This window comes from Phaethon aethereus (genome assembly GCF_964289735.1).
Source record: "Phaethon aethereus genome assembly, chromosome: 4".
Classification (NCBI taxonomy): domain Eukaryota; kingdom Metazoa; phylum Chordata; class Aves; order Phaethontiformes; family Phaethontidae; genus Phaethon; species Phaethon aethereus.
Window position 1 is genome coordinate 85242051 of NC_138578.1, and position 27771 is coordinate 85269821.

General features: G+C 58.1%; 1 protein-coding gene across 1 annotated transcript in view; it reads right to left on the reverse strand.

Annotated features, from left to right (window-relative positions):
- The window catches only part of DCTN1 (dynactin subunit 1), a gene marked incomplete at its 5' end in the record, with an annotated part of 59503 nt that overhangs the window by 15138 nt on the left and 16594 nt on the right, over window positions 1–27771 (reverse strand). The window contains 4 exons of the mRNA XM_081999395.1: window positions 1987–2065; window positions 3144–3348; window positions 5920–6117; window positions 9531–9719. Of these exons, the coding sequence (XP_081855521.1) occupies window positions 1987–2065; window positions 3144–3348; window positions 5920–6117; window positions 9531–9719 (671 nt within the window). The remainder of the gene's footprint in view (window positions 1–1986; window positions 2066–3143; window positions 3349–5919; window positions 6118–9530; window positions 9720–27771) is intronic.

Genomic DNA, 27771 nt, shown 5'->3' on the forward strand with positions numbered 1-27771 from the left:
CAGGGACCCAGGTACCACAGCAAGAGAAGCCGCTCCCTTCCAGATGTTGCTCTTGGTGGGCACCAGCGGAGTCAGGACCCCTGCCCACGCTGGCGCCGGCTGCGCGCCAGCAGCACGGGCAGAGCTCCTTCGGAGCCTCTGGTGGCCCTTCCCTGGTGAGGACACGGGCAGCGTCCCCAGAGAACCCCTCGTTAACAGCGAGGGATGGGGGTGAACCGGCGCCCGAGACCGTACCTTCCTTTGAAAGAATGAGAGCAATAGGGGATGGAGAGAACAGAAGGGGGAATGTAGGAAAATAGAAAGGCAGGAAAGAATAGCTGTAAATGGGACAGGCTAAAGCACAGAAAGGAAAAACCCAGTGAGCAAAAAAAATAGTAAGTCACATTCACAGCCTTTCACGGTGTAAGAGAGAAGGTCGGCGGCAGCAGAAAAAAGACAAAGCACAGACAAGGAAAGGCGCCTCGTCACGTGCTGAGAACAGAGCTTTGCTTGTGTGTGTCCTGAGGCCCCTGCGTGCACGGCTCCGCTAACAGCCCCGAAGTGGCTCTGCCCAGGCAGCGAAAGCGCTGCCAGCTCCTCTCGCTGGGACCTTCTTTACCCCTCCCACCCCAAACACGCACTGGTTTGGGAGTCCTGGCGTGCTTCTTGCGTTTCCCATCAGGAGGGGATGCTTCCACCTCCTCTACCTCTTCCTGGCCTACGGGAATAATCGGCTTTAAGCGCAGGCTGTTCTCTGCACCAAAGGCAACGCAGCACCCGGCGCTGCCAGTGGTGGGACAGCGAGTGGCGGCGTGGTTTCCAGAGGGACCCCAGCGACCCTCTAGGCTAAAGCACACGTGGCTTCCAGAAAGAAAAGCCCCAAAGCCCCAAGCCCTGGCAGATGGGCTTGCCCAGGGAAAGGCAACAACCGGGTCCCAGCGCTGAGCAGGCTCGAGAAGCCTCGAGCAGGACCTGCACGAGAGCGCTGTCCTGTACAGGCTGCTGGAACAAACCTGCAGCTGCGCCGGGGAAGCAGAGCGCTGCACACACAGAGAAATGAAATACAGAAGCTTTCTGAAGTGGCTTATTTTCTCCCGATTTACATTGGTCTCCGGTGACAAGAGATTCTCCCTTCTCTGTTGCGCACTGAAAGGCGCACCAGAGCTCAGAAACAACCCAAGACCAGCTAGTGCGTGTTACATCGCTGCTCTGGAGAAGCATTTGGATCAGCACTCTGACATAAACTGTTATTAGACTAAGAGAGCATGAGATGCCATAGGGAGGAACTTCAGCAGCAGCATCCCAGCCTTTGGGGAGCACAAGTCAAGCTGGGCTCCCCAGTTCAAGAGACAGGGAACTTTTGGAGAGAGTCCAGCGGAGGGCTATGAAGACGATTAAGGGACTGGAACATCTCTCGTATGAGGAAAGGCTGAGAGACCTGGGGCTGTTTAGTCTGGAGAAGAGAAAACTGAGAGGGGACCTTTTCAATGTCTATCAATATCTGCAGGGTGGCTGTCAGGAGGATGGAGCCAGTCTCTTTTCAGTAGTGCCTGGTGACAGGATGAGGGGCCATGGGCACAAACTGCAGCACAGGAAGTTCCACCTCAACATGAGGAAAAACTTCTTTACTGTGAGGGTGACGGAGCACTGGCACAGGCTGCCCAGAGAGGTTATGGAGTCTCCTTCTCTGGAGACCTTCCAAACCCGTCTGGACGCGTTCCTGTGCAACCTGCCCTGGGTGATCCTGCCTTGGCAGGGGGGTTGGACCAGATGATCTTCAGAGGTCCCTTCCAACCCCTACCGTGCTGTGATTCTGTGATTCATTGGAACAGGCTGCCCAGGGCAGTGGTGGAGTCACCGTCACTGGAGGTGTTCAAAAACCATCTGGATGTGGCACTTCAGGACATGGTTTAGTGGGCGTGGGGGTGTTGAGTTGATGGTTGGACTTGATGATCTCAAAGGTCTTTTCCAACCTTAATGATTCCGTGATTCTAAGTGGTCTCCTACCTTACAAGAGCTTCCTTGAGTCTCGCGTTTTGCTCTTCCAGCTGTTTGACTTGGTAACTGGATGCTGCTCCATCCGAGCCTGCAGTGGAAAGGAAGCGTTATTCTGCAGGAACGGTAGCTGCTGAACAGATCCAGTTCTCTCAACACTAAGTGACATTACAAACACCAGCAGGAGGACAGCTGTGTCATCCCAAGGGGAAACGCATCTGTCCCGCTCCTGCAGCTGAGCAAAACTGAAGCGGGGTGCGTAACACTGGCGCTAGCAGGCTGAGATTCCCCCGACGCCAGCAAAGCCAGCTAGCGCAGATGAAGAACCACTGTGCCAACCCGCAGGCTGTACCTGAGCAGCCGCCGGGCCACGGCAGAGTTCCACATCGCTGGATACCGCGAGCGCTCTCAGCTATCACCCCTCCCAGCCCTCACAATTCAGTGAAAGCAAATTCAAATCGAAGACGTTGCTCATCTCAGCGGTTTCCACATCTCCCTGCAGACTACTGTCCTCCTTGCATTTTTCCCAGTCCCTCCACTTGTCTACCTTTCTGTCACATCCCTCAGCCTGCCTGCCTGATCATCTGCTGCTCCTACAGGTTTGATTTTTTCCAGGTGAATTCCAATACTACAAGTGCTTAACATCTGGCTTGTGTCCTCCTGTGTGTGATTTTTAAAGCTGACGTTGAACAGCAAGAGGTAAAAGGCCCCAGGGAGAATCCAAACAAGGGTAATGCACTGGTTTTGAAGCTGTGCTCAGTGCAAAGCTGGGAGGTTGGGTCAGTGAGCAGCAAAAGCAGTTGTGTTACCTCCCACATGAAGTCTGTCCCAGTCAAACACCGTCCCCACGAAAAATGACAAGCATTAACACCAAGCCTAAGCCCAGGACAGGAACGCTTGTCCCCAGACTCAGAAGCGCAGCAGGTCCATCTCTGCTTCTCGGCGAGGCCGGGACCCCAGTGAAGACGAAGCTGAGCTGCTGCCTGCTGCTCTACCCAGGTGTGATGGCTGCCGGGGGAAATCGCAGAGGCAAAGCCTCGGCCCCACCGCAGCCGGCAGCGAGGAGCCACCACTGCCCCGAAGCAGTCAAGCGTTCTGCTCCCCAGTGAGGAGCTCCCTGGTGCAGTGGGACCCAGGCTGAGACCACCCAAAAGCTGACCCCTTCCCACCTTTCTCTTCGATCTCGTGCTTCAGGATCTCCAGGTCCATCGTGAGATATTCCACCTTCTCTTTCAGGGAGTCCACCTCCTGCTGCAGGGACTCTGCTCGCTCTTCTGCCATCTCCTTGTCCAGGGTTGCCATTTCAATCGCATCGGCGGTGTCTGCCATCTCCTCCATGTAGCGCTCCTTGGCTTCCAAAGCATCTTTGGCTTCCTGTGGTCAAGGACATGTGGGTGAGAAGACCATGCCCTGGAAACCCAAGTCCAATGATGGAGAGACCCCTCTCACAAACAACGAGCCTGGGACAATTACGGCTCTCCCAAAGGAGGATCAAGTCCAATTAACAGCAGCTTATGGGGGCTGAGAGGGGAAGGCCCACCACCCGTGCTCCAGGGCGCCCATCTCCCCTCTCCTGAGGCCGCTCCCCTGCTTCACGCCTCCTCCCAGCCACAAGAGAGCCCAGCAGAAAAACGATCTGCAGGTGAGGAGAGACAGATATGAAGACAGAAAATACGCAGGCTTGTACTGGAGCAGACAAATAAATCACCGGGGAAACAAACCAAGAATCCACCCGGGAAAACGAGGGCAGAGAGACGCAAAAGCCCCTTTGCCAGCACGGCCGGAGTCCCACTGCCTGCCTGGGAGCCGCCCGCAGGGGTGCCGAGAGCTGGCAACCCGTCCCTGGGGAGAAAGGAAAGGGGGAAAGCACCGACCTGCAGCAGCCGTTTCAAGTGACAGCCAAAGGCAGGGCTCAGCGAAAGCCGGGCTGCCACACAGAAATGCTGTCGCTAACGAGCGACACTAAGATTCGTTAGCTCCAAAGCCCCTGGCTGTCGCCGGCAGGGGCTCACACCAACCAGCCCCGCAGGGCAGGAGCTCAAGGCGTATTAGTTTAGCTAAAGGGAGACGAGTTTAACAAGTGAAAGTCTACATTAGAAAGTCAGGATCAGGACCCCCCCGGGAAGCCACTGGAGAGAGGAACCGACTCAGAGCAGGCCAGGAAAGACACGGCCTGTGGGGAAGGCAGCACCCATTTACGCCCCCGTCACCCGAGCGGGGAGGACCCGCACGCCCGGCACAGACCCCTGCAGATCGCCCACCCCGGCGGCTGAGCCGGCTGCCCAGCGCCCCGTCTGCTCCGGTCGCGTCCCACACGTCCCCAGGGATGGAGACTCCAAACGCCGCTGAGCAGCCTGCTCCAGTGTTTGATCACCTTCCCCAGGAAAAGGCCTTTTCTTATGTTTAAACCAAATTTCCTGTATTTCCGTCTGTGCCCCTTCTTGCACTCTCAGTGGGCACCACGGGGAAGAGTCTGGCTCTGCCTTCTTTAGTTCCCCCATCACGTATTTATACACTTTGATAAGACCCCCACACACCCCTCAGCCTTCCCAGACACCCATCACCACGTGCTTCGCTCAGAGGCTCCAGGGGACTGGATCATCTAATCGCTGCTTAAGAACAGCTCCTGAGATGTCCCAGCCTGCTTCAGCCCAATTTCCAGACAGACTCAATGCTGATGATCAACTCAGTACAACAAAGCAAAAGCTTATATTAATGCTGTACTTAAGATGAAACCACGGTGGGATTAACTGCTTTAAGCCACGAGTACTGTACGGGAAGGTACTGCTCACCTTCAGAGTACGTTGATTTAAGGCAGGAAGCAAGCAAAAGCAAGGACAAGCTGCTGCTTCACAAATATTGGAGAGTCAAAGACAAGTGCAGGGCAAAAAAAAAAAACCAAAACCAACTTCCACCATGCAGGTGTGGCAGTTTTAAAAATCATTGAAGACATCCAGGCACTGGGACAGCGGGGAAGCTCAGGCCCGCACGGTCAGCGTCGGGAGAGATGAACGGATCCCGCGGCATCACCAGTGAGCCTCCTCCTACGGGGCTGGCTCTCCCGCCTGCATCGGAAACCTCAGTACGCAGCAATGCTCTTAAAGCTGCTGGAGTCCACCGATTTTTGAAGCCAGCTGCAAGATCCCCAGGAGCTTTACTTGAGCTTTGGAAGGTGGGACTGGCAGCTTAGCAGCAGGTTTGGAATTTGAGCGGTGCCCCTCCCACAGCACCGGCAGATCTGCAACAGCAGATTAAGCCAGAGAAACGCGGCTGCTGCCACACTCAGACATGCACCCTGTGAGTTGAGATGTGCGACTTGCTCGACTATCGCAGTCTTCATCCCCATCTGTTAAAGGAAACCACCTCTAAATTCAGCTTATCTTACCCTGCACAAGACTGGAAGTTGCACCGATGGAGGAATCGACTCACGGACAGATCAGACGCTCCTGCCTCAAAGGCCAGGCTGGCTGACAGATGGGGCAGGCAGCAAAAAGCGAAGCAAAACCCAGGATGCACAAAATCGCTGGTATCTCGGCAGGACTGCGCCACGTCCACCCAACGGCTCTGCCTGCTCTGGCGTCTCATGCGGTTAGAGAATGAAGCTGTGACTTCAGCTCCAGGACAAGCTGCACGTGCCACTGCCACGACGGACCAGACCCGCACGCACACGCTGCATTAAACATGCAGCGTACTCTGACCACGCCTGGGATTTGCTCAGTACCTAAACCACTATTTACGGTGGAGAGAAGAGCGATATGTGAGGTCAGGGGCCGTTTCAGGGCCTGGCGTGTATTCAGAAGACCGGAGTCGGGGCCGCACACCATTTAACGCTAGCTGGCATTTCATAAAAAACCCCACGCACGTTTTCAGCAATTTATTCCTGGAATCACGTCTCCCTGTGCAAGCCCCGGGCCCGGAGCTGCCCAGCTCCCCAGGGATGCTCACCTTTTTGGCCTCCTTTAAACGTTTCTGGAGATCAGCCTGCTGTTCTTGCATTTTGCTCTTCCATTCTTGCACCTGCTCCAGCTGGATCTTGTACTTCTCGAGCTCTTTAAGCTTTGCTTTGTCTTCATTTCGCTTTATCTTCAGAGTCTCCAATTTCTCCTCCAGGTCCCTGACTTGAGAGCGCAAGTTTTCCTCCTCCTACAACATCAAACCAAGAATTACCGAAAGGAGCCGCGGCATCCTTTGGAGAGAGCTCCAGGTACGTTAATTAAACCCACGCAGAACCCGACCCATCAGCTAGCCTGTATTTGGCACCGTCACCGGGGCGGTGATAGAAGAACGCATCGCTCTACCCTCGCAGCTACAGAGTCTGCCCGTCATCTTAACCTGTTGATGTTTACTACACGTACAACATGTGATAAACGTTCCTCGACACACTGACAGAAACCTTCTGGCTAGCAAAAGGTCCTGAGCTTTTGACTTCGCTGGGACCTATGGGTGCCCGAAGCCCTTAAAAACAAAACAACCCCCCCACACCACTAACATGTCCAGACCGACCCCTCAGCAGCTCTTCTCCTGCCCCCAGGGTCACAGCAGAGCAATGGCAAGCAGGAAACACGTTCTCGTACACAGAACCCGACCTTAGGGAAAGGCTCTATCAAAACGACGAGCGCGACGGCGCGGGCTGACGGCAGCCAGCGGTTTAGTTATCAGCGCGGAACTCCGAACCGTGCTGGCGCACGCGCCGAGGGCGCATCCCGAGCGCTGCGTTCGTGCCGCAACTCCACTGCGCTCCAGGGGGGCTGCTCCCCTTTCTTCCTCCCCCAGCACCCACCCCCCAGAGCACGGCAGACGTTTGCACGGAGGGGGGTCTCCCCCGCGCTCCCTACCCGGGGGGTCAGTGTGCCTCGTAGCCCGCGGCGTGTCAGACCCGGCACAGCTCTAACAGGTGAGCCGGGTGCAAGCCTAAAACCCAGGTTTAGGTTTAGGGTTTGGCAGACCAAACCCTAAATGGTCTCTGCCGTGCACCCCAGGGCAGCTCACGCCGGTGGCCCGACGCCTTCTCCGAGGCTTTTCTAGCCCGTTACCCGCACAGAGGCGGGCGCCTCGGGCCGCTCCGCAGCGCCGCTGGCTGACCAGCACCCCTCTGAATTCACCCCCTCTGCTCTAAGTGCATTTGGGCCGCGTTAGCGGGGCTTCACTGCGAATCCAGCCTTACCTCTGGTAGAAGGTACAGCCTGAGGAGGATACTAACACCGGCACGCGTCGGTGCAGGAGTGACACGGCCCGCGGCTGGGCCCTGCAGCGCTTGCGGCCAAGGCCAGCGCTGGCTGAAATGAGAGCCGGCGCACGGAAAAGGGACACAGGCTTGAGATTTCCAGCAAGACGCCGACGCAGCCCCCTCGGGGGTCGCATCCCCCCCAGGCTGTAAGGGTTCCCCTTCATAATCCTCTTACATTCCAAGGGGAAAGGCACGCCTGACCCCCCTTAAAACACGGGCAAGGCTGGCACCGTGCTTCTGCGCGGCTGCGCTGTAACCGGAGAGCTGCCGCGCGGGAAGGGAAACGCCGCCCAAGCAGCGTGAAGGTGTCGCGCAGCCGCGCGTGAGCTGTTACTGGAGCGCGAATTACGTCAAGGCAGAACCCCCAGCTCCCCGTTACGGAGCCGACGGGGCAATTTCCACATGCAGCGGTCACCTGGCCTTCACGGAGACACCGAGACGCTGCCAAGCTGCTCTGGAGACAGAGCATACCTTCAGTGACGCTGGGCTGTCCTGAGCACAAATCACGCGTTACAGAATGGGAGAATAACTGAGGTTGGGAGCGGTGAGTGGAGGTCTCTGTTCCACCTCCCTGCGCAAAGCTGTGCTGAGCAGACCAGGGGCCTGGCCTGGCCACGCTCTGGCTGTCTCCAAGGACGAGGCCCCGCAGCCCCTCTAGACCCATCCCAGCGTTTGACCACCCTCACCGTGAGAACCCAGAACCCTAACACCGGCCGGGGCGTCCCGAGCTGCCGCTCGCGCCTGTTGCCCCACTCCCCGTCACGGCACGCCTTTGAGAAAGGCCCAGTGTCCGTGCCGTTTAAAGAAATCCCCAGCCCCACGCGAGGTCCCATCTTTTTTCGATTCTGTAAATAAGCGTGGGGGCTGTGCAGCAGAGCCCAGCCTCTTCCCAGGACCTGGCCTTTACAGCCCCAGTTCCCCTTGCAGCCGCCTGCCTGCGCGGCTGCCGAAGAGCAGGGCAGCCGCCCGAAGCCAGGGCGCTTCAGCCTTTACGTGGCGTAGCCCCGACAGCCACCCCCGGAGACGGCCCCGTGCTCTTCCCCAGCACCCGCTCAATCCCCCGGCGGCGGCCGCATAATCCCCCGGTGAGCTCCCACCGGGGAAAACTGATCCTGTATTCGCTGGTTCTTTCTGGGCCAGATCAGCTCCCTCGGCCAGAGAAACGCTGATGCCCGCGCAAGCGGTACCCGGGCAAACGGCCACGAGCAAGGGCAGGAGAAGGGGACGCGACCCCCCTCTTCCGGCAGTAGCACAGGGTAAAGCAGCCTCGCGACTAAGGCTTAAAAATCACAGAGCTGCACGATGCTGAGGAAGACGTTATGAAAAAAAATCCTACGCCATGTCAAACAGCATAGGAAAACCACACACATTTCTCCCCTGCTGCCTTCTCAACCCTGGACATACAGATGCCACCAATACTACCAAGAGAACAGTTTTTGCGTCCGTTAGATACACCCGTCACCAGAGTCCTGGTGGGGACATCCCTTCCTCCCACCAGGTGATGGCTTTTCCAGCCTTTCCCTCAATACCCAACCTCAGAGCGAGCTCTTTGTCCTCTCATGCTATTAATTCTTTGCCCTCATGCCCCAAATCTTTCACAAGCTCTAATTTTAACTAATTAATACAAAGCAGGATGGAAGTAATGAAAAACTATTTTAAAGATCAAAAATGGAATAACTATGCCGGTATAATTACTAGAAACACCCAAGTTTGGGAATTACCGGACCTCGGTAAGCAGTTTTTGTATCTGAAGGCAGGAGCGTTCCCAAAGCTGCTGGTCCCTCCGCTCGAGTTCATCCAGCACCCATGAGTGGAGCGGGCAGTGCTCAGGTCCTGCTCTGGATTTAACGCGGCCGAGCTCTCCCCTCACCGGCAGGTTCAAGCTCCAACTCAGAGCCGCGACCCCCAGCACGTTCGCCTGCCAAACTGCCCTGATGCCGCGTGATCCCACAGGGACCCGGGAAGGGAGAACCTGCTTCGGGAACAGAGCTAAGCTACGGCACTCGTCCCTTCGGAAGCATCTTGCCAGCCTTGGCGTGTTGGTCTCTGCGTTTGCCCTTGGCCGACTCCCCGCCGAGCCACGCACGCTCTGCTCCATCCCCCGGCCGCCTGGCTGCTCTGCTCCTGCCGCAGACCCAGCACAGCCTTTCGGGTTGTCACACGAGCCCGGCGCAGTGACCACCAGCAGCACCCATCAGAGGGCCTCTTGCTCCCCCCTTCCTCATCCTCCTCCTACCTGTAACGGTGCCAGGTTTTCTCTCCTCTTCCCCTGAGGAGCTACCACCCTCCGCACGGGCAGAGCCCACGGCTTACCTTGGCCACAGCTCACCTTTGTGGGCGAGGGAACCGCAGGTGCCACCGGAGAGGTCAGGGAGGGCGTTGGAATAACCGGGGCCACCAGCGGCGTCTGAGCAGGCGTGCTGGGCTCGCTGCTGCTCATCTCCCCACCGGAGGCAGAGGCAGAGCCCGAGGGCCCGGCTGTGCCGCTGGACGCTGCAGAACTGGGGGTCCGGGTGGGCTGCAAAACAGCGCGGTCAAGGGAGAAAGTCAGATGAGCACGTTTCAAGGGAGGCGACACTTCCACCACCGGCCCATCTCCCTGCGCTCTCCGACACCACACCAGCCACTGGGGTTATTTCCCCAGGCCAACCACTGTCTCCCAGACTCGCACTTCCAGCACAGAGGAAACCCAGAGGAAAATTTCGGAGATGCTTTAGGCTCTCACACACGGTCAGTACTTACGTGCTGGGATAGGGACAGAGGGGGGCTGGGACTGACTTCAGCAGTCAGTCCAGCTTCAGCAGGGGAGCTTCTCGAGTCAGGCACAACCCTCTGTTTTGGCAGAGGGCACGGGGACAGCAGGGACATCACTGCCTGGACGGGGTGCATCCCCAGCCTCGCTGTGCCCGGACCTGCAGCGTGCCGAGGACTGGCCAGTGCCGGCAGCAGAGGCTCCCCGGCAGCGTGAAGGCCGTGATCCTACGCTGCTCCGGGAAGAGTCTGGCTCAGCCAATATTCTCAGATAATCAGTTGTTGAAGGGAAAAGCAACATTTTATTACGCTGACATAGCTTAAAACACAAAAGAGATCTTTTTCAGAGCACGCAAGCCCTGCTTCAGGCCTGAGACAGGAGTCGTCCCTCTCCTCCCTCCTGCAGTAGCAGGGACAACAAAAGATTGCCTCTCCCCACAAACCATGCTGCGTTATTTCCTGGCACTGCCGCATCTACCTACGCTGCTGCTGCAGGTACAGACCCACCTCCTTGCTCTTCACAGAGGCCAGCTCACGCCCCGGGGTCCCGGGACACGAGGACAGACCCTGCCCATCAAGGGTGTCGGAGGGGATCAGAGCAGGGACTAACGAGGGTCCTCGGCAGTGTCTGCAGGGTGGAAACATGCTCCGAGGTTTCGGTGTTCCAGCTCCAGAGGATGAGACAGCAAAACCTCAAAGCACACTGAGATGGCAGCGGGGAAGGTTTTGCTCCTGTCGGTCCTCCACATCTGGAAACACGACAGGACACATCTGCTGCCAAGCATTTGCAGGAGTTTGAGGCAGGTGCTGCTGTGCCCACGCACGTGTGCCAGTGCCACCGGCAGCTTGCTGGGGACACGCTGCGGCAGGCGCCCGAGGCTGCGTCCTCTGCCTGCAACTACACCAGCTGTGGGGACGAAGCACCAAATTTTTGGGGAACAGAAGGAGAAAATGAAAGAGCAGCAAGAGTTCACCAGAGTCCGGGGAAAAACCAGTGGAGCTTGGAGGAACCAGAGCAGCAGGGAGCTGCTTCCCCCAGCTTACGAGGCCGTTAGTTGCTGGCTGGGAACCCAGCAGTGAGGCTGGCCACGTAACCCAGCCGACCAAGGGAAGCTGATGTCTGAAGGAACACACCAGGTCCACCAGAAGCCCCTGCTGGTCTCCTCACGGACCTGTATTTCTGGAGTGCTCACCTCCGTGGCATCTAACGCTGTGCAAATTAATTCCCTGACTTTTTATTTTACTCCTGGAGATTGGCTTTTCGGTGCGTTGCGGTTTCGCGACGCGCGTGGCTCACCCCAGGCTGGCCGGGCACACGCGTGGACACGGCCGAGGCAGGCGCAACATCCACGCCTGCACACCCGCCTGCAAAAGTGGCGGCAGGACGCAGAAACCAGGCGCCCACTTGCCACGCTGCAGTCGGATCTTCCGCCAACCCCCAGCTTATTTTAGGCAAACCTGCGCTAACTCGACTGCAATAGGTAAAACGCCCCGCGGATGGGCAGGCAGCTCAGCCTTCCCCTCCCAGGTGCGACCCCGAGCTCTCCCAGGGACGGTGCGAGCCCCTGCTTGGGAAGAGTCCCCGTGGCACCAAGCCACACGCGCTATCTCCAAAAAATACACAAAACAAGGATGTTGTTTTTGCTCTTGCTGCTTTAGGGATTAAAAACCCTTCACAGAGTGAGCCTTCAGCTTCTGTGGGCACACAGCAGCACCACCAGGGACACACCTGGTATGGTTCCCCCGCTCATCACACCTGAAGAGCTAGAAACCTTTGGAGACCCACCACTTGGCCTTGGCAGTCAGCATCAGGGAAGGTCCAAGGACGTACCTTCTTCCAGAAAAGACCAAAACGCAGCATGGCATCTCCTAGAGCCCTCCGCACAGCTACTGGACGACCTTCACTAATGGTCCCTATTGAAAATCCATTCCCAGCAGCCCCGGAAGGTCCAAGCCGCCAGAGACAGCGGCCTGCCAGCTGACTGTCTGATGCGGACACATCCGTGAGCCCAACCGAAACAGGGTGCAACGGCTTGAGAGGGGCTCTCAACGCTGCGGAGTGCCAGAGCAGCTGGTCAACACGGGCTCTGATCTCATACAGGGGTGTCTTCACCCCCATCTAATTCCTGCCCAGCATAGATGTGAGGCCAAAGGAGGAGGAGGAGGAGGTCACGTAGGACATCCGCTCACGGCTCCTCTCCAGCGCAGGTTGCAGAGAACAAGGACACCGTTCAAACGGAGGGCGATGGTACGTGATCCACCGAGAGCTCTCCAGGACTTGCCCTGGTAAAGGGTAAGCTCCCAGCTGGGATTGGAAACTGGCTTAAAATCCACACCAGCGGGCAAAAGCTGCTTACCTTGAGCTCACGTCTCTGCCTCACTGCACATGCATCACATGGACCCACAGGAAACCCTTTGCCGTGCCTCAAGCGTTTGGGGTGGAGACATTTTAGAGGAAATTTTAACCTACAGAAGGAGTGGTGGACTCTCCTCCTCACATTGTGCTCATACACTTGTCACACTTTTTTTCCCCCCATGAGCTCCCACCCCAGCCTGGGCTCTGGCCAAAATGACAGTGAGCACGGTATTTTTCGGAGGGAAAAGCTGGATGCCTGGCAGCCAGGGTCCCGGCTGCCCTGGGACCGAATGAATCTGCTGCTGCCCTGCAGTGAAAATAAAGCCCTCCCTGCGGTGTACCCCTTCCTAGAAAAGAAAAAAAAATAATTCACCAGTTACAAGCCATAACTTGGCTACTGCTGAGTTCTTTGAGGATTTATCTCCCTTGTTTGCTCCCCTCTAGCCGTGTGCCCCTTTGCAAGGCAAGTCCTGCTGCCTAGAGGCAGTCTCAAAACGTGAGCGCTTCCCTGTGCTGCAGTCGGCACAGTCCTGGCTGGCACCGCTTGGCTCTTCCTTCTCTCCCCCAACAGACACCCTCACGATCCCCCTGCAAAGCACCCCATGGAAGCCGGGCAACGGCAGTCGGTGAGGAGCCAGTGGTAACGTTAAGCGGGACACCGAGCAGCGTGCTCTGCCGGCCAGCCAGCCGGGGCATCGCTGCACCGCCTTCGCGCTCCGCTCCGCCAGATGAGCTCTGGCCAAGAGCACGAAGATTTCTACCGACATTTTGCCCAGGTAGGTTGTCCCCAGCGACTCAGACACGCTCCAGAGAGCGCATCGCTCTGCACGACGAGATGGAAGGACAAGAGGAAACGTTGGGGTTTGCGCTCATCGAGCTCCTATTTAACACGGAGGGGATGCTCGGTGCCCCCGACCGCAGCTGCTCACCTTGGGCCGCCGGGCCGTGGTCTGGAGGGCAACGGGAGCGGAAGGCGGAGGAGGAGAGACATTCATACAGGGACAGACAGGAGCAGAGATACAGACCGCAGCAGCGCAGCAGCAGATGCAGCAGAGAACAAGGTAAAGGAAACAAAAGACATCATGGCAATTAGTGCGCGAGGCATCAGGTGTACGAGCTCATTAACCCACGCGCCCAGGCCAGCTGCAGGTAGAACCCCGCTTAGCAGAGGAACAGAGCCCGGCGGCAGCTCAGCCTCCCAGCCCGGTTCCCTTGCCTGGACCAGAGACCCATCAGCGCCAGCCCCGCTTCGGCGAGGTGCGGGACCCCAGGGCCCGGGAGAAGGCCGACCGCCTGAACCCCGCGCCTGCAGCCCGGCCCCGGCTCCAGCAGACGCCGGGGGCAGACGCACCATGTACTTCTGGAGATCTCTCGCTCCAAGGCAAGGCCTGGGCTGCCCTCGGCCCGTGCGGAGCTGCTGAGCCGCTCAGGGTTCACCCGCTGTTGCTGGCAAGGCGCGGGTTTAACTCGACACCCCCCGAGAGGTCACTCGGTGTGAGGCTGAAAGGGTTTTATCTTTAAAAAACCCCACACGCTTTCCCCTCCCCTCACCCCTTTGGTTTTCTGAAGGGACCAGAGCGTCACCAAACCAGCCGCCCACCAAACCAGAGATGCTGGAGCCCCCGGGCTCTATTCCTCTTCAGGCATGAAACTCGCAGGGACAACACGGAGCTTCTCAAACGCTTCCGTAGTTTCTTTCTTTCGAGGCAGGACCCTCCACCCGCTAACGACACCCGCCGCCGGCACGTGCAGCGCAGCAGCAACACAACCGTCGCCAGCTCAGCGCTCTCGCGTCGGCGGGTGGGGAGGCCACCCCACGCATCCCCCCACGTCCCCGCCGTGCGCTTACACACCCGTTAACAAAGAGTCCGGCCACAACCGCTGCAAGAGCGGGCGAGAGCGAGGCGGGCAGCACTCTGCCGGCGGCAGCGCGCCCGGAGCTCCGGGCGCTGGCAGCCATCAGACCGGGCAGAGGGGAGCGCGGGCAGGGACGTCTGCTCTCCGGCTGTGGCTTTAAAACACCGGAGCACGTTTTAAAGCTTTTCACATTCTGCTCCATTTTTTATTCTATTGCCTAATCCACAGCTTAAAGTAACCAAGAACAGAAAAGATCAATAAAAACGCCGCCACGTGACACTCCCCAAGGCTGCAGTCATCAGCGAGGCATCCGATCGGGCAAAGCCCGTCAGCAGACGCTCCGGCCCCGCGAGCCAGAGGCAGGCGCGTCTCGGACCGCCGCAGCGCCGCACCTTCTCCCCGATATTCAGAAGTAGTGGTCCTATTCCCACCCAAGGCCTCGATAAGCCAGCTGAAAGGTCTTACGCCTTTTTTTTTTTTTTGTTAAATACAGATTACAACTGGACACGTCATCACTTCAAAATAGCCGATCACCTACTGTATTACTTAGGCTAAATCCTATGCCGCTCACTTCCAGCCTTTTCTAAAAGGCTGCACTCAACAGCAGGCCCATTTCAACACTCGGGGAAGATACCCATCTTCCATAACATCTTCTGCTTGGCAAAATTTTCCAGGAAAAGGTAACGGCAACAGTAAAAGCTTACAACCCTCAGATAAACACCAGGCTGACTTAGGAGCAGGAGTAGAAGTTCTTCAGGAGTACTCCAGCATTTATTTAGTCCTGCTAAATAAAGATTTCCTTGAGTGGCTCTAAAAATCTGAAAACCGCCCCGAAAAGCCCCTCCCTCAGGGGTTTTGCAAGCCAGGCGCGGGGAGACGCGTCCGCCCCTTGCCAAGCACGCGGCGCCCAAGGCGGCACGTGGCGGGGAGCTCGGCAGAGCCCCCGCCGCCGGGCACGGCGCTCCCAGCACCGAACGCGCCCCGGCGCGCGGCAGACAGGAGCAGCCACGGGCCGGGGCGGTTCACACCGGCAGCCGAGGCCCTGCAGTCGAAATACAGCCTAGTGCTGCCTGGGCGGGGGGAAATGCTCAGCAAGCGACCGCTGAACCCCTCCCCGCCGGGCTGCGGCGTGGGGAGAAGCTGAGCGCCCTCCCCAACTCGAACCATACCGAACCCCGAAAAAAGGGAGCAGCCTCCTGGCAACCTTCTCGAGGAGCTAGCCGCCCTCAGCGACAGAGATCCATCCTGGTTTCATGCCTCCTCCGGTGTAACGCGTAAGGCCGTTTTGGGGCCCCTCCATGTACCATCACGTGAGGACCACAAAAAGGTGAAGCGTCAGCTCCGAGAGGCCCCGGGTGAGCGGCTCCGCGGCGCGGGGGGCAGAGCAAGGCTCTGCTGCTCTCCGGCAGGGCCGTCTCCGCGGGTCTCCCGCTCCGCTCCATGAGGCGCTCCCAAGGGCTGGCAGAAGGGCGGCTGGACCGGCACGCCGGCTTCTCCCCTTCTAGCCGCTAGCGTACGGCCTCCGGCTGGCGAGCAGCAGGGCTCCACCGACAAAGCTCTTCCCAGCTGCAGGAGCATCCGGGAGCCCTGCTCGGGAGCTGGGAGCAGACGCTCTGACTTCTGCCAGGCTCCAGACTACGCAGCAGCTTAACAGAAAAACTTTGGGCCGCCCTGGATCCCGGGATGCTCTGCACCACCCAGCTGTGGCTATGAATATTTTATCTGGCAGTTCCGAACTCTGCTGCATGATGTTGTTGCATAAATATTTGATGCCGTTATACAACCTTTGTTCCCTTGGCAGGTCCTGCACTCAGGAGCGAGGAGAGAGCACTTGGGGCTCCGAACAGACTCACTCAGATACCAACTTTGCTTCTAGCAGCAAGAAATCTGGCAAAACTCCTCCTGGCTGCCAACAACTGCCTGCGGTGCAGCCGGCGTCGCCCGTCTCGAACGTGGGGCCGCAGATGGCAAGTCCTGCACGTCCCTTCCAGCTCGGTCCCGCGCCGAGCGCGAGAGTCTCCACCCAGACCCAGCCAGGAGCACCAAACGTCGGCACCGCCGTGAGCACGGACGAGCATACTGGTACTAATGTCACCTCACGCCAGGCAGGACCGGTGCTGTATTGCTGAACGCTTCTGCCGGACAAAGTCTGAGGGCTTCTGATGCAGAAAAGCAGAACTTCTCAGCCTGCAACTGCTGCTGCAGAGATTCCCCGCGTAGTTCCCGCGAGGTTTTCCAGCGGCGGGCGGAAGGGGCCGGCGTGCAGGTCCTGAGCGGGGCTGGCAGCTGCCGCCCGGGCATTAACGGAGCAAGGGCCGCAGCGCAGCGCTCCCACCGCAGCGGGCAGGGTGCCGTCCCGCTCACCGTCGGGGAGCTCGGCCTCTCGGGGGAATCAAGCCTTCTCCAGACAAAACCTGTTGGCATTAACGCTGTCTCTACCCCCGCGGCACTCCACCGGCGGAAGGACAAGCTCCCTCGGGGTGTTTTCCCCGGGGCGATGTTCCCGGCACTACTGCTGGGTGTACGCTAGGCAAAATTTTGCGTTTTAAACAAAGCGGCAGCACCTTGCGCGCGCGCTCTCTCACAGGCGCGATCCCGTACGGACCCGGCACGTGCGAGGGAACCAACAACGGGAAAAGCAGGATTAAATCAAGCGGCAGACGGATTTGTCAAACTCCCCGCCAGACCGGGTGCTGAGCACCGGGCTGGCCCCCGTGCTCCACCCTTCTTCTGGAGGCAGAGGAAAATCAGTATTCGTAAAACTTTTCACTCGGAAGTGGATTAAACAGGAGCTCTTAAAGTCATCACCACGTAACAGAGTATTTCGCCGTATTTGGTGAGCTCAAGGAACCACATACATAAATCAAGAACGTTTACCGTAACGTTAATAAAACAGGAAAGTCTTCTCGCTGACGCAGCATGGCCAGCTGAAGTTGCACGTTTGTGCCTTTGGTTATTTTTATTTTCACTTCTTTGCGATCAGGCAGAAATTCTCAGGATTTATCTTTACGCTGAACAGTGACATCCTGGTTATGCTAAAAATAAACATATAGGACACTACCAGAGCACAAACCAGAGTCCGTGCCGTAACCCGCAGAAACGACAGCTTGACAGGGAATCCAGATACCACAAACCTTTGGAAACGCTAAAAGCAGGCAGAACCCAGCAGCACGGCCGGAAAAACCTGATTATTAACATGCAACTTCCACAAGGCAAGCGCCAGCACCTCCGGCCGCAGGGGAGCCGCCGGGGCCCAGCCGAGCTGCAGAGATGCTGCATGCAACACAGGCACAGGCAGCTGACACGGAGAAACGACTTGAACGGAAACTTGAAAGGAAAAGCCAGACATTAAATGCTGCTGCTTTCCCGTCCAGCAACGCCCCCCCCATCTGTCCACAGGCACCTGAAACAGTCAAACTCGCAATTAAAGCTCAGCAGCACTAACGTACAAAAAAAGGAAGGAAAAAGAGCAAAATAAGGTACGTTCAGAAGCAGCGTTAGCAATGACGGTGTGGATACAGCAGCAGATTGTACCTTCCGTGTTGCCGGGGCCTGCCTCATCATTGCAGAAAAGACAGACGAGCGAGAGAGAGAGAAAGGGAGACAGGGAGGCAGAGAGAGACTGTTAGCACGCTCGGTCACAACAATGCGGCTCCCGGCGGCTCTGTCTCGGGAGCACGGGCTGCCCGGCAGCGCTTGCAAATGGCTGCGGCGTCCCTCTAGCCGCTCGCCATCCGCCCTGCTAATCCAGCAAATGCCTCTCCCGAAGCGCCGGCTGCTACGGACGCGGCTGCTCAGCGGGGCTGTGGTGCGCCGGGGCCGCGGGGGCCCATGCCAGCCGCCGGAGCCGCGGCCGCTCGTCCTCTCCCCGCTGGTGTCTCCAACCACCGCCCCGGCGGCTCATTACATCACCGCCGGTGGGTCTCTCCTCCCCGCGCCGCGCGCCGGGGATGCTGCGCCGAGCCGGTGGCAGCAGGCGATGCTCCTCTCGGGCGAGGGGTCCTCAGTAGCTTAGCAACGCCCCGGCTCGGCCGCCGCGCCGGCGGGTCCAACCGGCTCCGTCCCTCCGCTCGGCACCCGCGCGTGCACGCGGCGCCCCACAAACCTCTCCTGCCCGCAGCCCAGCCCGCCCCGTGGCTACGCGCCACCGTGGCCACGCCGGCCCGAGGGGCGGCTGGGACCTTGCGAGCAAATCCCCTGAGCCCGGACAGATGGACGGAGCTAAGCCCCGACAGACGGACAGATGTCTACACGGAGCCGCTTCCATCTCGCGGCGCTGCCGTTCACCACCCAGCCCGACTCCCACCCTCGCAGCCGCGCGGCTCAGCCCCAGCCACGCGCCTCCTGCCACCGAGGAGCTCGGTGCACCCCTGCATGGCCAAGGACGCCGGCGCAACCTCCGCGGCAGGACCGGCCTTGGAGACCCCCTGCCCTAAAAAAGCCCCCGCGGGCGAGCACTAGCACCCGGCGCAGCGCCCGGTGCGTCAGCCACGTCTGAGCCTGACTACGCTGCCGAGCGCAGACCCTGAATTCCTGCTCGGCATCCTTTCCGTCCCTGGACCAACGCGCCGTCAGGACTGTAACGCAGGGTCTACGCGCCAAAGCAACCGGTACCAGAGCAAGAGCTCACCGCAAACTCCTTACGAACCCGGCTGGAGAGCCCAGCCCTTCAGATACCAATTCCTTATTCCACACACATCTTTTATTCTGTGCATTGTACGTGTGTGAACATGGACCTCCTTTTCCAACACTGACAGCTCCCATTTCAATTCCTTTCTCTTCCGATGCCTCCACACTAAGGTGGCAGGAGGGAGCGGGGCGCGGGCTGACCCGGGCTCGCCCGCAGCGGCAACCGTCCTTCTTAAACCGCATGGGAACACGCAGGCGTCTACACACAAAGCGCACTTTTAGGACCAGTAGTTACGGACACTCGGTGCAACACTTGCAGTCTCTTGGAAAAAGTCCTTAAAGGCAACTTTCACCAGCCCGGTAACGTTTCCCGGAGACTCGAGGCAGTCCCGCGGTTTGCCGCGCCGCAGTCTGCGCCCAACTGCAAGGGCCGCTATCTGCAGCGGGTTTGATTTCTGAGTAACTTCTGGATTGGGAAAACAAACATCCGCGGGGCCTTGCACAGATGTTCTCCCTGGACTGAGGTTTTGAAAGTCGAGAGCATTAAAATACAGAGAGATATATGTATATATGTGCATGTAAATATATATTCTAAAAATCAAAATCTGTGCTTTTATGAGACCTCTAGGAAAGTCTTCTAGAAAAACAAAAGCCACCCCCTCCCAGGGCCCGATAATTTTCTCCAGAGACTGAGGATGGGAAGTTTCAGACTAAAGCGGCATTTGGGACAGAGACGCCGGGGTCCATCAGAAAGAGCTAAAGAAGAAAACTGCATCCCTAAGGGGGCCGTGCGCGCGCTCCAGGGTCTCCGTGGGAGGGGGGACCGGTGCCGAGCAGACCCGAATGGACCCGCGCGGCTCCAGGGGGGCGTCCGGGGGGACACGGCCTCTGCGCCTCCTCCTCGGCCCCGCCGCTGCACCCACCCAAGGGAGACGGCGGGCACCCGTCCTCCCCCGGGCACCCCGGCACAGCCGCGTCCCTCGCTGCCGCGGGACCCCCGCCGCGAACACCCCACGGCCGCGGCTCCCACGGGCACCGGCCCGCGGCTCAAAGGCCGCCTCCTGCACAAGGCGTCGCCGGCGCGGGGGCCCGCTGCACCTCCAACCCCAGCAGCACCCGGGCGAGGAGGGAAGGGGGCGGCCGCCGCACCCCGCGCCTGGAGCGGTGGCATCGCCCTCCTCAACGCGCCAGAGCGACGGATGGGCTCAAGCTCGGCCCCACGGCCCTGGCACGCCGCAGGGAGCCTCCAGGATGGCTCTACGAGAGATGAAAAACACTCACCCTGCCCGAGGCAGCAAACTAGAGACTAAGTGAAGGTTCGGTGGCCTTGTAATTACATCTGAGGGACAGATACGAGCAAAGGGGAAAGCGATTTAAGCTAAGGGGCGAGTTGGTGTGCGAACCACAGGTAATAACTGACCGGGAGTAATTAGGCTGGGAATTAGGAGATTTCTTAACAGCAGAATGAGACAGCTTGAAGACAGCCTCCCAAGAGCAGCCGTGGGGACAGGACGCCCCAGGTTCAGGCACCCGCTGACGAGGGGCTGCGGCATGGTGTTTGGGAGGAGGGCAAGCAGACCACGGCTCCCTTCCGATTTTTCTGCCCTTTCCCTCCAGCCAAAGTTCAAAAATCAGGAACACTTTGAAAGAGACTCAAGGGACGCTTCAGATAGCCCCAAATTCGGTAATTAATTATACACGTGGAATTTCCTACCCTATAAGGCTCATACCTGAAACATGCAGATCTGGGTTTTAATCTGTTTGATGCACTAAAAACTCTCAAAGCGCTTTTGCTCTGCAAGCGGTTTCAGTATTTGTCTGTAAAAACGGCACAACCAAACTGTACTCTCGCTGCTTTCCAAAATCCACCCTTCTGGGTCCTCCAGCACCACCGCAAGTGGGCTGCGACTGCGCTACAGAAACACGGGCTGGCACGGACTTTAACTGGAAGTCTGCAAAATGTCACGCCAGTTCACCAAATCCCACCCCAGGAGCCGGCTATCGTCTGTTTGCCCGGAATATCTCCATCGCTGCTGCTCCGAACCGCTGCGAAGACTGACTGAGGCGGCCGTCGGCAGCGGCAGCACATGCCGCGCGGCCGGGAGCCGATTCACACACGCATCAGCCCACGTCCTCGTTTTATTACCAGACTCGATCCAAAGTCCTTGGGGTAACTGGAAAGCGCTCAGCGTGCCGACTTCAGGTTACGCGCTCCGATCAATCGCCTAAAGAGGACAGCAGAGTCTGGGTTTCACTACACATTAAAACTGATCAGTGCCGGCTGGAGACGGGCGGCACGCCAACACCCCCAGACCCCCCAGCACGGCCCGAAAGCCTTCGGGCCCAATGGGACAGAAGCTGCCGGCTGCTCCGCTCAAGGGGGGAAAGCTGGATTTTTAAGTGGTTTTAACTAAGTTTTAACTAGTGAAGTCCTTCCAGAGCCTTAAGTATCATTTAACTGGCAGATCAAACAGCACGTGGTTGGGTGCCAAACACAGAACAAGGGTGCAGCTCGTGAGGTTTTCCCACAGGGTACAACATTATGCCACTGGATTAAATGTGGATATCCCACAAAAAGAGTGAGAAAGATAATCAATGTGGGAAAGCAAGGTATGTCATCTTATTCTAATACTTCAAATACTTTCTCTACCAGCAGCTGATACCGATCACCGGTATCTTCAACGATGCATCCACTCTTGATCTATGACCTGACGTCAGACCCTCTCGAATTACTGGCCCCAGGACCCGAGCTGCCCACATTTTATAGTCAATAAATCACGGAAAGCCTGGCCCCTCCGAGTTGCTTCCAGCTGTGGTAACACTGACCTCTCGTACTTCCTATGCACGACAGGCTAAAAAAATGATGGTCCTCAAGCAAATGCCTCTGATCCCACAGCAGTTTGTTAAAACAAGCCAGATAATGTTCTCGTGAGCTGAGAGATGGCTAAATACTCAGATCGAGAGCCAAAAGCAAGTGCTCAGGCAAGCTCTCAGGAGCTGAAGTGCTGAGACAAACCAGCAGATTTCGGGAGTTAACCAAGAGAAGCGGTTCCAGGAGTCGCTGCAGGTTCAGCGACGGGCAGCTGGGACATGCCCCGTGCCCCACATGGGGACGGGAGCCAGATGTTTCTGCCCGTGTCAAGCAACGGGCAACTAAAAGCCAGGAAGAAAGAGGCGCAGGCTGTGCCAAAGGCAGCGCTGAGCCCCAGACCCGGCGGGGGACCCTCCTCCCAGGAGCCTGCAGCCATGTCCGAGTGGGAACCCTCCAGCAGCGGAACCCCCCCGGCCGCACGGAGCGAGCCCCGTGCAGACGTCCAGAGAAGAGGGGCTGAGAGTGCCCAGGCAGCCGTGGTGGGGGTACTACGCGCCCTCGTAGGCAAACAGACGCTGCTCCCATTTGCAAAGTTCATTAAGAACAGAATTACATTTACCCAGATAGCTGTACGTACCAAGTTAGCCTAGTTTTTACGACGCTATCTTCCACGTAAGCCTGGATTAAAATCACTCCTTTTCGAGCAATTAGCAATTTTCTGTTGTTCAAAGGAAAATGGCACCGGGCAATCCCAAAGGACACTGCTGCCGCAGGCTTGCCGAGGCCTCCCCGGGGGATTTAAAGACACGTTCTGCTTTCCACACACCACAGCACACCAGGGGCATCCTGCGGCACAGCCCTGCTCCCCAAGGCAACGCCGACTCTGCCATGTGCCGCCTGCCTCCGGGCAGGGCCGACAGCTCGTGCAGACGCACTGCCGCGACTTTCACGCTGGCAAACACAAACCGAACCCGGAGCCCAACTGGATTTGTCCTTGCAAATCAGACCTCGACGTTACAAGGCTTTGACCACAGGCCACGTGAGAAAAATCAATGAATACGCCATGAAGCGTCGAGCTGGCAGAGGCTGTGCGCTGGGTACGGGCAAGGGCGGCTCGGGCGGCACAGCCACCCCCTCACACCATGCCCGAGCACTCACTTTGTCACCGGTCCAAGCACAGACTGTCCTCGGTCCCAGTGGTGCTTCCCATCTACCTCTGCCAAGAGTTTTTCCTATAACCAATCCTTGAGTGCCCAGGGAAGTTACAGACACTCACCAATCCGCGGCACGAGGCAGAGCGCGTGGGGCTCGAGCTCTCCGCTCCCGCGCGGCCATGGTCGCCCCTCTCTTGCTTTGCCCTTGGGTTTTGGCTCTCAGCTCCGTTCCCAGTTTGCAGTTGCCAAACCTGTTGCTGGTGAGTACACCTGAGCCTGGCACACTGTTCCGCAAGACACCTGCTGCTGTGGCGGTCGTGTGCGAGGATCTGCTCGCCATCGGCTTTGACTCTGCTCCTTAGGGATCTCAGAGCTCTCCTGGGGGAACTGTATTGGCCCCTGACCACTCCCACACTTGGGCTGCCTGCTGTGCTGAGTTCACAGAGTCACAGAGTCACTAAGGCTGGAAAAGACCTTTAAGATCACCAAGTCCAACCATCAACCCAACACCCCCACGCCCATTAAACCATGTCCCAAAGTGCCACGTCCACACGTTTTTTGAACACCTCCAGGGATGGTGACTCCACCACCGCCCTGGGCAGCCTGTGCCGGTGCTTGACCACTCTCTCGGTGAAGAAATCTCTCCTAATACCCAGCCTAAACCTCCCCTGGCGCAACTCGAGGCCGTTTCCTCTCGTCCTGTCGCTGGTTACTGGGGAGAAGAGACCAACCCCCACCTCACCACAACCTCCTTTCAGGCAGTTGCAGAGAGCGATGAGGGCTCCCCTCAGCCTCCTCTTCTCCAGACTGAACACCCCAGTTCCCTCAGCCGCTCCTCATCAGACTTGTGCTCCAGCCCCCTCCCCAGCTCCGTCGCCCTTCTCTGGACACGCTCCAGCACCTCAACGTCCTTCTTGGCGTGAGGGGCCCAACGCTGAACACAGGATTCGAGGTGCGGCCTCACCAGTGCCCAGTCCAGGGGCACGATCCCTGCCTGGCTCCTGCTGGCCACACCAGTGCTGGTACAGGCCAGGACGCTGTTGGCCTTCTTGGCCACCTGGGCACACTGCCGGCTCATGTCCAGCCAGCACCCCACAAGTGGGGTCACACTTTCCCAGTAATGCTCCCAGCCTGTTGGAACGAGGGTGGCCCACCAGCCCCGTCACCGGTCAGCTCCCTCCTCCTTGGCTTTGATAATGATCCTTCAGGGCTAACGCAGAAAGAGCTTATGCTAGGTCAGCAGAGTCAGCCCCGTCGCTCCACAAAGGACTGAACTGTCAAACAGGATGGTACTGCGTCCACAGCAACGATTCTGGGATAAAACAAACAGATTGCGTGTCCAAACCTAACCGCCTTTTGGTTCCTCATAACTGGCTACGGCTCTTACGCAGAGCCCCTGTAGAAGGTGAGAGGTAGCAAACAAATCTGAACACCTCCAAGAGCGGAGGTCCGGATGCCACCAGCATCCCCTCTGCCCCCCCAGCTCTTCCACCGGCTGCAGAGGGGCAGACGGTGTTAGCAGGGCAAGGGTTTCCAAGGGGCGTTTTTCAAAGCTCTAATTGCACACGTTAACGAAGCACCACTGGGTTTCATTAGCCTGCACATATCACACTAAAGCCCCAAAGTTTTGGATCAAGAGGTGATTTATAGAGAGAACAGCTTTTAAGTTCTCCGAAGGCATTCAAAAGCTCCAGCAGAAACCCTCCCCGGCTGCGGGCCGGCCCCGAGGACGGAGGCTTTCCTGCACCGTGCAACTTCCGCCGTCACCCGAACAAAAGCAACCTCGATGCGCGGCCGTAAGCCCCTTAGCGAACAAAGCGCCGTATATATTGCTGAAGGAGTCACATGAGAGCTTACTCAGCCTTAACATTCCGTTAAGAGAATTAGGGATATTGCAGCAAGGGGGCAGGGCAGTAGCTGCTCTAATGAACCAACCCCTCTCCTAATGCACGTCTCCGTTTTCTAGATCTAGAATATAGAAATTCTTTCCACATCCAAGATTCAATAAGCATCAACACGGGGCTGGCCACATCTTCCGGAGCTGCCCTCTTAAGCAGCAGGAGCAGATGAGAAAATGCAGTTTCACAAGGGCAAAAACTGGTATCGGATGCTTTAGAGCTGTCCTTTAAACCCCGCCCCGTGATATGTAGGAGAAGTTATTTATCTTAAAGCCACGCAAAGTAACACGGAGCTTTTAGCACCGACACAGACAAGAAGGTTGCCGAACCGTGTCTCGGTTTGGAGCGGGAGCAGCCTGCGACGCCGCCGGGGTTAACGCCGGCTCATTTACGTGGCACCACCAGCTTGCGGCGCCAGACGCTGCTCGGCTCACAGCTCCCGAGGGTCGCTGGCCCTTCCCGCGGTTAACAGCGAAACAACCACGATTCTGCAGCACCAGCCTTGCCGCAAGATCCCGTCAACGTCCCTTAGAGACACGAAGAACAGCCACGACGGCTTGTCGGCTGGCCAGGAGGAATACTGGCCATGTAAAAATCAGTGCACGGGTTCATCCAGACCCTTTTGTAGGACGTGTTGTCGGCAGTTCAGATGCGAGGCACGTTTTATGAGATAATGGGATTACTCTTTACTTTAAAGGATTAACAGGGCTTGCGTTGGCCCCTCTTCTTTAAAAAGAAGCCTTCTGGAAGCAGATCGCTGCGTGCCCTCATCAGGCTGAAACAGGCCATCTGCTCGCCGCACGGAGACGGCGCCGCTGAGCCCGGCTAATGACCGGGCACGGCGACGAACGGGAGAGCAAAAATCAGAGCAAGATCAAGTGCCCAGCGGAGAGGGAGATGAAGCCATGCTTGTTACTGAGCTCGAAACAAAACCCTTAAGATCCAGCTCCGCCACACAGAATGCCAGCTGGGATGATGAAAGGAACGGGAATGTTACCGGAGCTGGAACAAAGCCAATCCAGGCAAGGGGAGGGGACGGGGACGACAAAAAAACCCAAAACCCAGGCATCAAGCTGGCTTTAGCTCCTGCTGTCACAGGATAGGTGACCTGCGGGCAGAGACTTACCGTCACGGGCACACAGCCCGGGCGTACGTACGGGGACGGTGCCGGACGCGTGTTCCCGCTCCGGAGAAGGGCTCACTGCAAACACAACCAACAGACCCTGCGGGACCAGCCCCCTCCCATCCGCCACCAGCTAAGAACTCGCGCCCTGCGTCACCTGGGACCCTCCATGCTCAGTGTCCCGGCGGGTCCCCAGATACAACCGGGCGCCCCAGCTGAGCCCGCGCCGCCCGCGAGCTGCGGGCGCGTCTGTGGGGCCCGACCCCCTCCAGCCGCAGCGCTGCACAACTCGACCGTCGCTGCACGGACGGGGCAGGACGCCGCTGCCCGGGGGGACCGTACGTGCCCGTACGGGACGGCGGGGGCCGAGGCAGGCAGCTGGCACCGCCACGTTAGACGGACAAGGCGGGACTAGACTAGATAGAGTGGGCAGATGGGACACGACCCGTCGATGCGGCTCGTTCAGACACTGGCATCCCACCCCCGACGTCCCCACCAGCAAGGCAGAGCTCACGGGGCAGCAGCCACGAAACAGGGAATCCAGCGGCGCGTTTCAGGCGGAAGCTGGCTCTCCACCATCCTCGCGCCGGCCCGTGTGTTAACACGGACCAGCTGAAGAGGCCTCCGGGCCCCAGAGCCGCAGGACCCCGGGGCTGAGCTGCACAACCAAACAGGCGCCGCGGTGCCAGCCGGAGCCACCACACCGGGGCCGAGGCTGGCAGCCTGCACCACGACGGCAGCCGTGGCACGCGTGGGATGCCCGGGAACGACAGCCGAGGAACGCTCCGCTCCGGCCGCTCTCCCAGGCTCCAAACACCCGCAGCTCAAGGGCTCCCGGAGCCGAATGTAATTCATGTGCACTTTGTATTTCTTAAGATTTAACTTTAGAGAACCTGTCCAGCCTTTCTCTGCATCCCTGAAAATACCATCCCCAGCATCCCGGGGCAAGAGCGGCACAGCTTCGTCACACACGGGTGACGAGCTGCCCGCTCTCAGCCTGGGGAAGCGGCTCCCACCGCAGCCCTGGCCAGCGGACCCGGCCCCTCCGTCGCACCGAAGGACGACGCTGTGCGAGCCGGTGTAATCCCAGGCACTTCAGCTAGAGAGGAGACAGGGCTGCCGACCGCACGGTCAGCGAAGCGTTGACCCAGGTAGCACTGAGCAGGTAAAGGAGCACACAACCCATTTCACTCCGAAGGTTAGCAGAGAAACACACTCTTACTGCTTTTTCAACAGGCTTTTGGTGTGCTTCCCACCCCACCAGTGTACCAGCAGCCCGGCACCGCCACGGTCCCTCCGATGGGGGCTGCCAGCCCCGGCAATAGCACGGACCACGCAACCAACAGCAAAGGCCAAAACAGCCACGACCTCAGCGGCGAGAGGCCCTGCCCCACCGCTCGCGACGAGCTCAAAGACAGTAGCAAAACCAAGGCAAATGGGGGGGACGGTAGCTGGGAGGATAAGGACCATCTGGCACAGAAAAGCAGCAAGCAGCAGCTTTTAATATGATTAAAGTCTATGTTTAACATGCAAAGCGCTACCTTAATCTCATGAATAAGGATTGATCTGCTAATCATGTTAGATATTTTGTGATCATACTAACTGGACTGCAATTTTCACGCGCTTGTGGCGAGGTCAAGAGCTGTAAAGAAGGGGGTGTGGAGAGCTGACAAGTTTATTAAAGGCCGAAAAAGTTAAATTTTGAGGTGACATCAGCAAAAACGTGACACGGGTCTGTCCCTCTGAGAAGAGCTGCGATGTACGTGCCCAAGCGCGTCTCCACGCATCGCGAGTCAGGGAGGGCTTTCTGGACAGCCGTTAGCGTACAACCGCTCCTCCTAAAAGCGATAAAAGCTAAAGCTAAAGCTCTGAGCAGATGGCAGCGTACGTACGACAACCTGCAAGTGACCTGGAAAGCCTGGAAACCACGGGCAGTGGGACGGGAGAGCAAAGGAACAAACAGTTCAAAGCTAGAAGTTCTGCCCACCCG